Here is a 12,824-nt window from a genome sequence, read left to right on the forward strand (position 1 = left end):
CTGTGTCGGCACTCGGCAGCCCGTCCATAATTGTATATACCACCTAACCGTGGTTTTTTTTTCTTTCTTTATACATACATACTAGTTATGAGTATACTATCTCTTTATCAACCAGTCTATATATTAGCAGCAGACACAGTACAGTGCGGTAGTTCACGGCTGTGGCTACCTCTGTGTCGGCACTCGGCAGCCCGTCCATAATTGTATATACCAGTGACCTAACCGTGGTTTTTTTTTCTTTCTTTATACATACATACTAGTTACGAGTATACTATCTCTTTATCAACCAGTCTATATATTAGCAGCAGACACAGTACAGTGCGGTAGTTCACGGCTGTGGCTACCTCTGTGTCGGCACTCGGCAGCCCGTCCATAATTGTATATACCACCTAACCGTGGTTTTTTTTTCTTTCTTTATACATACATACTAGTTACGAGTATACTATCTCTTTATCAACCAGTCTATATATTAGCAGCAGACACAGTACAGTGCGGTAGTTCACGGCTGTGGCTACCTCTGTGTCGGCACTCGGCAGCCCGTCCATAATTGTATACTAGTATCCAATCCATCCATCTCCATTGTTTACCTGAGGTGCCTTTTAGTTGTGCCTATTAAAATATGGAGAACAAAAATGTTGAGGTTCCAAAATTAGGGAAAGATCAAGATCCACTTCCACCTCGTGCTGAAGCTGCTGCCACTAGTCATGGCCGAGACGATGAAATGCCAGCAACGTCGTCTGCCAAGGCCGATGCCCAATGGCATAGTACAGAGCATGTCAAAACCAAAACACCAAATATCAGTAAAAAAAGGACTCCAAAACCTAAAATAAAATTGTCGGAGGAGAAGCGTAAACTTGCCAATATGCCATTTACCACACGGAGTGGCAAGGAACGGCTGAGGCCCTGGCCTATGTTCATGGCTAGTGGTTCAGCTTCACATGAGGATGGAAGCACTCAGCCTCTCGCTAGAAAACTGAAAAGACTCAAGCTGGCAAAAGCACCGCAAAGAACTGTGCGTTCTTTGAAATCCCAAATCCACAAGGAGAGTCCAATTGTGTCGGTTGCGATGCCTGACCTTCCCAACACTGGACGTGAAGAGCATGCGCCTTCCACCATTTGCACGCCCCCTGCAAGTGCTGGAAGGAGCACCCGCAGTCCAGTTCCTGATAGTCAGATTGAAGATGTCAGTGTTGAAGTACACTAGGATGAGGAGGATATGGGTGTTGCTGGCGCTGGGGAGGAAATTGACCAGGAGGATTCTGATGGTGAGGTGGTTTGTTTAAGTCAGGCACCCGGGGAGACACCTGTTGTCCGTGGGAGGAATATGGCCGTTGACATGCCAGGTGAAAATACCAAAAAAATCAGCTCTTCGGTGTGGAGGTATTTCACCAGAAATGCGGACAACAGGTGTCAAGCCGTGTGTTCCCTTTGTCAAGCTGTAATAAGTAGGGGTAAGGACGTTAACCACCTCGGAACATCCTCCCTTATACGTCACCTGCAGCGCATTCATAATAAGTCAGTGACAAGTTCAAAAACTTTGGGTGACAGCGGAAGCAGTCCACTGACCAGTAAATCCCTTCCTCTTGTAACCAAGCTCACGCAAACCACCCCACCAACTCCCTCAGTGTCAATTTCCTCCTTCCCCAGGAAAGCCAATAGTCCTGCAGGCCATGTCACTGGCAAGTCTGACGAGTCCTCTCCTGCCTGGGATTCCTCCGATGCATCCTTGCGTGTAACGCCTACTGCTGCTGGCGCTGCTGTTGTTGCCGCTGGGAGTCGATGGTCATCCCAGAGGGGAAGTCGTAAGCCCACTTGTACTACTTCCAGTAAGCAATTGACTGTTCAACAGTCCATTGCGAGGAAGATGAAATATCACAGCAGTCATCCTACTGCAAAGCGGATAACTGAGGCCTTGGCATCCTGGGTGGTGAGAAACGTGGTTCCGGTATCCATCATTACTGCAGAGCCAACTAGAGACTTGTTGGAGGTACTGTGTCCCCGGTACCAAATACCATCTAGGTTCCATTTCTCTAGGCAGGCGATACCGAAAATGTACACAGACCTCAGAAAAAGAGTCACCAGTGTCCTAAAAAATGCAGCTGTACCCAATGTCCACTTAACCACGGACATGTGGACAAGTGGAGCAGGGCAGGGTCAGGACTATATGACTGTGACAGCCCACTGGGTAGATGTATGGACTCCCGCCGCAAGAACAGCAGCGGCGGCACCAGTAGCAGCATCTCGCAAACGCCAACTCTTTCCTAGGCAGGCTACGCTTTGTATCACCGCTTTCCAGAATACGCACACAGCTGAAAACCTCTTACGGCAACTGAGGAAGATCATCGCGGAATGGCTTACCCCAATTGGACTCTCCTGTGGATTTGTGGCATCGGACAACGCCAGCAATATTGTGTGTGCATTAAATCTGGGCCAATTCCAGCACGTCCCATGTTTTGCACATACCTTGAATTTGGTGGTGCAGAATTTTTTAAAAAACGACAGGGGCGTGCAAGAGATGCTGTCGGTGGCCAGAAGAATTGCGGGACACTTTCGGCGTACAGGCACCACGTACAGAAAACTGGAGCACCACCAAAAACTACTGAACCTGCCCTGCCATCATCTGAAGCAAGAAGTGGTAACGAGGTGGAATTCAACCCTCTATATGCTTCAGAGGTTGGAGGAGCAGCAAAAGGCCATTCAAGCCTATACAATTGAGCACGATATAGTAGGTGGAATGCACCTGTCTCAAGTGCAGTGGAGAATGATTTCAACGTTGTGCAAGGTTCTGATGCCCTTTGAACTTGCCACACGTGAAGTCAGTTCAGACACTGCCAGCCTGAGTCAGGTCATTCCCCTCATCAGGCTTTTGCAGAAGAAGCTGGAGGCATTGAAGGAGGAGCTAACACGGAGCGATTCCGCTAGGCATGTGGGACTTGTGGATGCAGCCCTTAATTCGCTTAACAAGGATTCACGGGTGGTCAATCTGTTGAAATCAGAGCACTACATTTTGGCCACCGTGCTCGATCCTAGATTTAAAGCCTACCTTGGATCTCTCTTTCCGGCAGACACAGGTCTGCTGGGGTTGAAAGACCTGCTGGTGACAAAATTGTCAAGTCAAGCGGAACGCGACCTGTCAACATCTCCTCCTTCACATTCTCCCGCAACTGGGGGTGCGAGGAAAAGGCTCAGAATTCCGAGCCCACCCGCTGGCGGTGATGCAGGGCAGTCTGGAGCGACTGCTGATGCTGACATCTGGTCCGGACTGAAGGACCTGACAACGATTACGGACATGTCGTCTACTGTCACTGCATATGATTCTCTCAACATTGATAGAATGGTGGAGGATTATATGAGTGACCGCATCCAAGTAGGCACGTCACACAGTCCGTACTTATACTGGCAGGAAAAAGAGGCAATTTGGAGGCCCTTGCACAAACTGGCTTTATTCTACCTAAGTTGCCCTCCCACAAGTGTGTACTCCGAAAGAGTGTTTAGTGCCGCCGCTCACCTTGTCAGCAATCGGCGTACGAGGTTACATCCAGAAAATGTGGAGAAGATGATGTTCATTAAAATGAATTATAATCAATTCCTCCGCGGAGACATTGACCAGCAGCAATTGCCTCCACAAAATACACAGGGAGCTGAGATGGTGGATTCCAGTGGGGACGAATTGATAATCTGTGAGGAGGGGGATGTACACGGTGATATATCGGAGGGTGAAGATGAGGTGGACATCTTGCCTCTGTAGAGCCAGTTTGTGCAAGGAGAGATTAATTGCTTCTTTTTTGGGGGGGGTCCAAACCAACCCGTCATATCAGTCACAGTCGTGTGGCAGACCCTGTCACTGAAATGATGGGTTGGTTAAAGTGTGCATGTCCTGTTTTGTTTATACAACATAAGGGTGGGTGGGAGGGCCCAAGGACAATTCCATCTTGCACCTCTTTTTTCTTTTCTTTTTCTTTGCATCATGTGCTGATTGGGGAGGGTTTTTTGGAAGGGACATCCTGCGTGACACTGCAGTGCCACTCCTAGATGGGCCCGGTGTTTGTGTCGGCCACTAGGGTCGCTAATCATACTCACACAGTCAGCTACCTCATTGCGCCTCTTTTTTTCTTTGCGTCATGTGCTGTTTGGGGAGGGTTTTTTGGAAGGGACATCCTGCGTGACACTGCAGTGCCACTCCTAGATGGGCCCGGTGTTTGTGTCGGCCACTAGGGTCGCTAATCTTACTCACACAGCTACCTCATTGCGCCTCTTTTTTTCTTTGCGTCATGTGCTGTTTGGGGAGGGTTTTTTGGAAGGGACATCCTGCGTGACACTGCAGTGCCACTCCTAGATGGGCCCGGTGTTTGTGTCGGCCACTAGGGTCGCTAATCTTACTCACACAGCTACCTCATTGCGCCTCTTTTTTTCTTTGCGTCATGTGCTGTTTGGGGAGGGTTTTTTGGAAGGGACATCCTGCGTGACACTGCAGTGCCACTCCTAGATGGGCCCGGTGTTTGTGTCGGCCACTAGGGTCGCTAATCTTACTCACACAGCTACCTCATTGCGCCTCTTTTTTTCTTTGCGTCATGTGCTGTTTGGGGAGGGTTTTTTGGAAGGGCCATCCTGCGTGACACTGCAGTGCCACTCCTAGATGGGCCCGGTGTTTGTGTCGGCCACTAGGGTCGCTAATCTTACTCACACAGCTACCTCATTGCGCCTCTTTTTTTCTTTGCGTCATGTGCTGTTTGGGGAGGGTTTTTTGGAAGGGACATCCTGCGTGACACTGCAGTGCCACTCCTAGATGGGCCCGGTGTTTGTGTCGGCCACTAGGGTCGCTTATCTTACTCACACAGCGACCTCGGTGCAAATTTTAGGACTAAAAATAATATTGTGAGGTGTGAGGTATTCAGAATAGACTGAAAATGAGTGTAAATTATGGTTTTTGAGGTTAATAATACTTTGGGATCAAAATGACCCCCAAATTCTATGATTTAAGCTGTTTTTTAGTGTTTTTGGAAAAAAACACCCGAATCCAAAACACACCCGAATCCGACAAAAATAATTCGGTGAGGTTTTGCCAAAACGCGTTCGAACCCAAAACACGGCCGCGGAACCGAACCCAAAACCAAAACACAAAACCCGAAAAATTTCAGGCGCTCATCTCTAATATATGTATGCACATGGATATATATGTACTATAATTAAAATAAAGTAAACTTTTATTGCACTTACAAGTGCCACCAGGAAGACAGCAGGCTGCAGTGGACGCTAGACAGTCATTAATAATACTCATGCAGGTAAAAAAAAAATATATATATTTTTTTTTTTTAGTGGAGGGGGGTTTCTGGGTACTCGGAAACCCCCCCTGGGTGCGCCACTGCAATACATTTGCATAAAGAAATCTTTGTTTCTATTGAAGTGTACAGTGTGGATATATTTAGTGTCAAATTCTTTCTATGGAAATTGTGTGCAGTTTGTATGTTCTCCAGACACTCATGTGGGTTTCCTCCAGGTCATGGGTTTCCTCAAACACTCCTGAAGGGATGCGTTTGAATTGCCGGCTGTCAGGATCCCGGCGGATACCGATGCTAGAATCCCACCAGCCGACAATGCCGCCAGCCGGAGTCCCGGCGCAACAGGACTATTCCCACTTGAGGGTGTCCACGACACTCATAGAGTGGGAATAGATCCTGTGGCGAGTGTAGCGAGACACTGACTCTTTGTGCTTTCCCTGCAGCCGGCATTCTGGCAGGCAAGATGCCGCTGTAGGGATATTGACAGCCGGCATCCCATCCGTCTGTAAATCATGCTGAATCCCTCCAAAAACATACTGGTAGGTTAATTGGTTACTAATAAAAATGTACCCTCAGGGCAGGATTAAGCCTTGGGGGGGCCCGGGGAACTTAAGATAGGGGGGCCCATCCGTACTCCTTCGGACTTTCCCCTCATCATTCAGCTCGCCCCCAATTGTAAACTTAATAAATTATATTGGGGGGGGGGGGGGGGGGATTTGTAACAGCTATTATAATCACCTTAAAAGCAGCCTTTCCCACCCACAGGCCGCAGTAACGCACGTCTGACCTACATTGTGTGTGTACACATATATATATATATACACACACTTTAGATGTAGCACCGTGGCAAGTTTACATCATGGGACTTATGTGAGTGCCGACCATTGTTGGAATATATATATATATATATATATATATATAAAAGAAGAAAATGGAGGGCGCAAGTAAGAGTAACTGACATATACACTTTTTATACAAGCAAAAGATCACATACATCTTAATAAAAGATCACCGGCTCAGTGTTCTCCGTTAATGCCGCCTCCGGACAGCGCACATCAACAGGTCACAGTGCCACATGTATCAGGTGCCGATGGTCAAAACTCCCGGGCACAGGGACAAACAGATTGACCTTCACCGCAAATGCTGCTTCACTGCCCTTCTACTCACATCTGGCCTGGCCACTGTGGCACCAGGTGTCACATCATGCTTTGTTTATTTGATATAATTTCTTAAAATATATATATATATATATATATATATATATTAGTATACATACATATATATCAGGGTCCCGGGCCACCATTCTTGCTTGCACTTCCTACCTCACACAAATACAGACTGGCCCTCTAGCTCCTCAATGCAATCCTCACTCATGGCACACGTAAATCTGTACAGTGCATGGTGAGAAGATAGAGCCGCTAACCAGTGCCGCTCGCGTCCACCCCACTCGCAATGATCGCTTCAACTAAAGTAGTTGTAGCAGCCCAGTCTCTTAATCTCCCCTCCTCCTGTCTCCACTCTCTTCCGTACCGTTTGGGCACTGCTGCTGCCTCTGTGGATCCGACTCATCCTCCCGGCTCCCACACAGCGCAATCCCCCTGTTTTGGCGGCTCTACAATCCAAAGTAGCAGGGGCCGGTCACCAGGGGCAGTGACGATGCTGCAGGTACCGGGAAAGGGGGGGAGAGGGCGCACAGCCACACAACCGCACAGTCTCCTCTAGCATCGCGGGACCCGTCGGGACACACATAAAAAATAAATAAATAACTTAATTGGTGAGCAATATGTGTACTTTGGCCAGGGGCCCCCCTGGTAGGGGGGCACGGGGTACTGAACCCCCGCGCCCCCCCCCTTAATCCGGCTCTGTGTACCCTAGTGTATGTACATGGGGTAGTGAATATAGATTATATACTCCACTCAGGGCAGGATTAAGCCTTGGGGGGGCCCGGGGAAGTTAAGATAGGGGGGCCCATCCGTACTCCTTCGGACTTTCCCCTCATCATTCAGCTCGCCCCCAATTGTAAACTTAATAAATTATATTGGGGGGGGGGGGGGGGGATTTGTAACAGCTATTATAATCACCTTAAAAGCAGCCTTTCCCACCCACAGGCCGCAGTAACGCACGTCTGACCTACATTGTGTGTGTACACATATATATATATATATATATATATACACACACTTTAGATGTAGCACCGTGGCAAGTTTACATCATGGGACTTATGTGAGTGCCGACCATTGTTGGAATATATATATATATATATATATATAAAAGAAGAAAATGGAGGGCGCAAGTAAGAGTAACTGACATATACACTTTTTATACAAGCAAAAGATCACATACATCTTAATAAAAGATCACCGGCTCAGTGTTCTCCGTTAATGCCGCCTCCGGACAGCGCACATCAACAGGTCACAGTGCCACATGTATCAGGTGCCGATGGTCAAAACTCCCGGGCACAGGGACAAACAGATTGACCTTCACCGCAAATGCTGCTTCACTGCCCTTCTACTCACATCTGGCCTGGCCACTGTGGCACCAGGTGTCACATCATGCTTTGTTTATTTGATATAATTTCTTAAAATATATATATATATATATATTAGTATACATACATATATATCAGGGTCCCGGGCCACCATTCTTGCTTGCACTTCCTACCTCACACAAATACAGACTGGCCCTCTAGCTCCTCAATGCAATCCTCACTCATGGCACACGTAAATCTGTACAGTGCATGGTGAGAAGATAGAGCCGCTAACCAGTGCCGCTCGCGTCCACCCCACTCGCAATGATCGCTTCAACTAAAGTAGTTGTAGCAGCCCAGTCTCTTAATCTCCCCTCCTCCTGTCTCCACTCTCTTCCGTACCGTTTGGGCACTGCTGCTGCCTCTGTGGATCCGACTCATCCTCCCGGCTCCCACACAGCGCAATCCCCCTGTTTTGGCGGCTCTACAATCCAAAGTAGCAGGGGCCGGTCACCAGGGGCAGTGACGATGCTGCAGGTACCGGGAAAGGGGGGGAGAGGGCGCACAGCCACACAACCGCACAGTCTCCTCTAGCATCGCGGGACCCGTCGGGACACACATAAAAAAAAAAAAAATAACTTAATTGGTGAGCAATATGTGTACTTTGGCCAGGGGCCCCCCTGGTAGGGGGGCCCGGGGTACTGAACCCCCGCGCCCCCCCCGTAATCCGGCTCTGACTCCACTGGAGCAGGGGCTGATGTGTATGACTAAATGTTCCCTGTAAAGGCACAGCGTAATATCTGTGAGTGCGATATTCACAACTATATAAATAGATATAGAGGTGTAGAAACCATTATTTGTACAAAAGGCATATTCATTATAACCACTGATTTAAGTTTTAAGAACAATGTAAACACATAGTAGATTGTATATTTCTCTCAATTACCTGCAGCAATGGATGTTTTTCCAACACACTGTAGTCTGCCATTTTTACATGTGCTAAAAAGAAAAAAAAAAGAATGAAACAATTATGTTATTTTTTTACTTCTATGTGTTTACTTTAACATGTCTTCACCTTTGGTTCTCACGTGGAGAAAACTTCTCATTAATAAGATAACTTTAATGCATTGAGTATTTTTAATATACTGTGGTATTGCAAATCCACATTATACGATTCTCATTACTAAAATTAATTTACCAGCTTTATTACAAATTCTTAGGGAATTGAAAACCACATAAACGTTTTATTTATTTGTATAGAACTGATTTTTTAAAACACGTTGTAAATTTCTATTAATACAACAAAACATTTGCTCTTTTAAGTTAACCAACAAATCTAAATTCATCTACAGCAGATCATAAGTTCTCAAACTCGGTCCTTAGGACCCCAAATAGTGCATGTTTTCCATGTCTCCTCACAGAATCGCAAGTGAGATAATTAGCTTAACCTGCAGATCTTTTAAAATGATTCAGCAAATAATGAATACATAGGCTTACTACACTATTCTTTTAAACTAGGACATTCATGAATTATACAAGTTCCCTAGCTGACAAAACCAGATAAAAAGCAGGCTTGAAGTCAGCCAGCCACAGAACCTGTGTAATTCATGAGTGTCCCTGTTTAAAGGGATAGTATGGTAAGCCTATGAATACAGAGGCTTAAATACAGGAAACAATGGAAGGCAGTTGCCTCTGGGCCCCCACCCTGAAGGGGGCAGACTGACCTCCTCCATTGCTCCAGGTTCTGCTTTATGTGCTTCAGTGCAGGAATAAGCAGGGAGCCCAAGGGGCATGTGCTACAGTCCTCTCTCTCCCTGTCTTGGTGCATGCTGGGGTGGTGAAAGTGAATGTGGAGGGTGAACTTGAATGTGATATGCAGGAGAGAGAACCCCTCCTACAGCAGTCAACACCGTATGACTTCCTCTTCAGTGCATACTCCCCCCACCCTAACATCCTCTTCTCCTTGCAGCTGTACATAGGGCACAGGCTGCAGCACAGGGGGAACATATCCCCCTTAGCAGATGACCCGGGCTGGGCCCCTCTAACCAGAGCCGGCCATAGGCATAGGCAAACTGGGCAATTGCCTAGAGCATTTGCTATGCATAGGGGAATCAGCAGCTTCTGCTGATTAAAATGATATGTGGCATGCCTATATTCTGTGTGTAGCATTTCATATGCAGTTACAGCCATAGTCTCACACAGTATATAGGCATGCTGCATATCATTTTAATCAGCAGAAGCTACTTGTGCATCCTAGTCACATAGCAATGCAAATAAGATGCATTTTCATAAAAAAGGTGCCCGACATTAGCATTGAGGTAAGATTTATGAGGACACATCTGTATCCAAGCAGAGGCAGAGGTCACAGTGTTAGTGGCAGTGTGAGTGCTGTGTGCATGTGAGTGGGTTGGTTGTGCAGTAGTGTTCGGAATATGTGTAAGGATCATTATGTGTGTCATGTAAAAATGCATTAATAATGTGCAACATATGTGTAAGGGACACTATGTGTGTCATTATGTGTATAAGGGCATTAATAATGTGCGGCATATGTGTAACAGGGTACTACTGTATGTGTGTCATTATGTGTATAGGGGCACTAATAATGTGCAACAAATGTGTAGGGGGCACTATGTGTGTCATTATGTGTATAAGGGCATTAATAATGTGCGGAATATGTGTAAGGGACATTATGTGTATAAGGGCATTAATAAAGGTTGTCATAATGTGTAAGGCGCATTATGTTTATAAGGACATTAATAATGTGTCTCATATGTGTAAGGGGCATTACTGTGTGGAATTATGTGTATAAATGCATTACTAATGTGTGGCATTATGTGTATAAGGTGCTCTACTATGTGGCGTTGCGTATAGAAAGGGCACTACTGTGTCGTCTAATGTGAATAAAGAGCAATATGGTGTGGTGTAATGTGAATAAGGAGCAATTCAGTGTGATGTAATGTGAATAAGGGGCTCTACTGTGAGGAGTAATGTTTAAGGTAAAGTGATACTGCTGTGGGATGTAATATAAATTATGGACACTATCGCATGATCAAATGTGAATAAAGTTGCAGTACTGTGTGGTGTAATTGGAATTGGGGTTACTATTGTGTGGCCATGCCCCTTGCCAGCAAAAACACACCCCTTTTTGGTCTGTGCGCCAAATGTGCAAACTGTTCCTAATTAAAATATAGGGGGTACAAACACCAAAATAAGGACTGCTATGGGCAGGGCCGGCTCCAGGCCTACTAGCACCCTGTGCGAGAAAAAGTGGGCGGGGCCTCACAACTTCATATTATCACACTATAAATAAATATATTTTCACACCCCTTCTACGCACACAATTAGCAGCATTACACATAACAGCTACAGTAGTGTTCCTTACACACAATGTCTCCAGTATAGTGCCAGCTACCCATAATGTCTACAGTAGTGCAGTGCCAGATAGACATGACATGCCCCGCAGCAGTGCCAGCTACACATGACATGCCCCCAGCAGTGCCAGCTACACGACATGCCCCCCAGCAGTGCCAGATAGACATGATATACCCCCCAGCAGTGCCAGATAGACAGGACATGCCCTGCTGCAGTGCCAGCTACACATGATATGCCCCACAGCAGTGCCAGCTACACATGATAGTGTTCACTCTAGGATTTTTTTAGGGCAGGGGTGCTGATCACGGGGAGGGCACATTTTGCATTTGGGAGGGCACATATTTAAGTTAGAAGGGCAAAATTATGTACATACTGTAATGCTTGTTGCTCCGTTCAAAATCATAGACCTTGCGCGCCGAAGGCGCGCATCAAAAATTTAGGGGCGTTGCTTCGTGGGGAAGGGGCGCGGCCACATAATAGTGGCAATTCGCATTACGCCACACAGTAGTGCAGCTAATACACATTGCACCAGGTAGAACCTCCTATACACACTGCGACAGGTAGAGCACGTTAAGACACTTTGTGCCAGGCAGAGCACGTTAGACACTTTGCGCCAGGCAGAGCACGTTAAGACACTTTGCGCCAGGCAGGGCACGTTAGACACTTTGCGCCAGGCAGAGCACGTTAGACACTTTGCGCCAGGCAGAGCACGTTAGACACTTTGCGCCAGGCAGAGCACGTTAGACACTTTGCGCCAGGCAGAGCACGTTAGACACTTTGCGCCAGGCAGAGCACGTTAGACACTATGCGCCAGGCAGAGCACGTTAGACACTTTGCGCCAGGCAGAGCACGTTAGACACTTTGCGCCAGGCAGAGCACGTTAGACACTTTGCGCCAGGCAGAGCACGTTAGACACTTTGTGCCAGGTATGGGAACACTACATGATATGCCCCCCAGCCGTGCCAGCTAGACACGACATGCCCCCCAGCCATGCAGATGCACATGACATGCCCCCCAGCAGTGCCAAATGCACATGACATGCCCCCCCAGCAGTGCCAAATGCACATGACATGCCCCCCCAGCAGTGCGAGAAACATAATTGCCCCCACAGTGCCAGATACATAAATGTCCCCCACAGTGCCAGATACATAAATGCCCCCCGCAGTGCCAGATATATAAATGCCCCCCACAGTGCCAGATACATAAATACCCCCGACAGTGCCAGATATATAAATGCCTCCCACAGTGCCAGATATGCCCCCACAGTCCCAGATAGATAAATGACCCCACAGTGCCAGATACATTAATGCCCCCTCACAGTGCACAGATAAATGCCCCCACAGTGCCAGATAAATGCCCCCCCCCCACAGTGCCAGATAAATGAATGCCCCCCACTGTGCCAGATAAATGCCCCCCACAGTGCCAGATAAATGCCCCCCACAGTGCCACATATGCCCCCAGTACCTGCTGTGCCGAGGGAGGGGGAGTGCTGCTGTGCGCACCGCTGACCGACACAACTGTGCGCGCTGTGCGGCGCCAGTGTCTGACATCAGACGCCGGCGCCGCATAGCGCGCATAGCGCACACAGCGGGAGGGAGGACAGCAGGGGAGATCAGGGCCGGCTCCAGGCTCCGACATGGCGGCGCCAGCGCGCGGCGCCCTTTAAGGGTGGCGCCCTGCGCGGCCGCTCGAGTCGAACATGCCTC

General features: G+C 47.7%; 1 protein-coding gene across 1 annotated transcript in view; it reads right to left on the bottom strand.

Moving 5' to 3' along the window:
* Positions 1-12,824, bottom strand: part of LOC134968653 (mucin-5AC-like) — a 104,264-nt gene that overhangs the window by 54,382 nt on the left and 37,058 nt on the right. The window contains 1 exon segment of the mRNA XM_063944177.1: positions 8,693-8,745. Within this exon segment, the coding sequence (XP_063800247.1) occupies positions 8,693-8,745 (53 nt within the window).

This window comes from Pseudophryne corroboree, chromosome 11 (genome assembly GCF_028390025.1).
Source record: "Pseudophryne corroboree isolate aPseCor3 chromosome 11, aPseCor3.hap2, whole genome shotgun sequence".
Taxonomy (NCBI): domain Eukaryota; kingdom Metazoa; phylum Chordata; class Amphibia; order Anura; family Myobatrachidae; genus Pseudophryne; species Pseudophryne corroboree.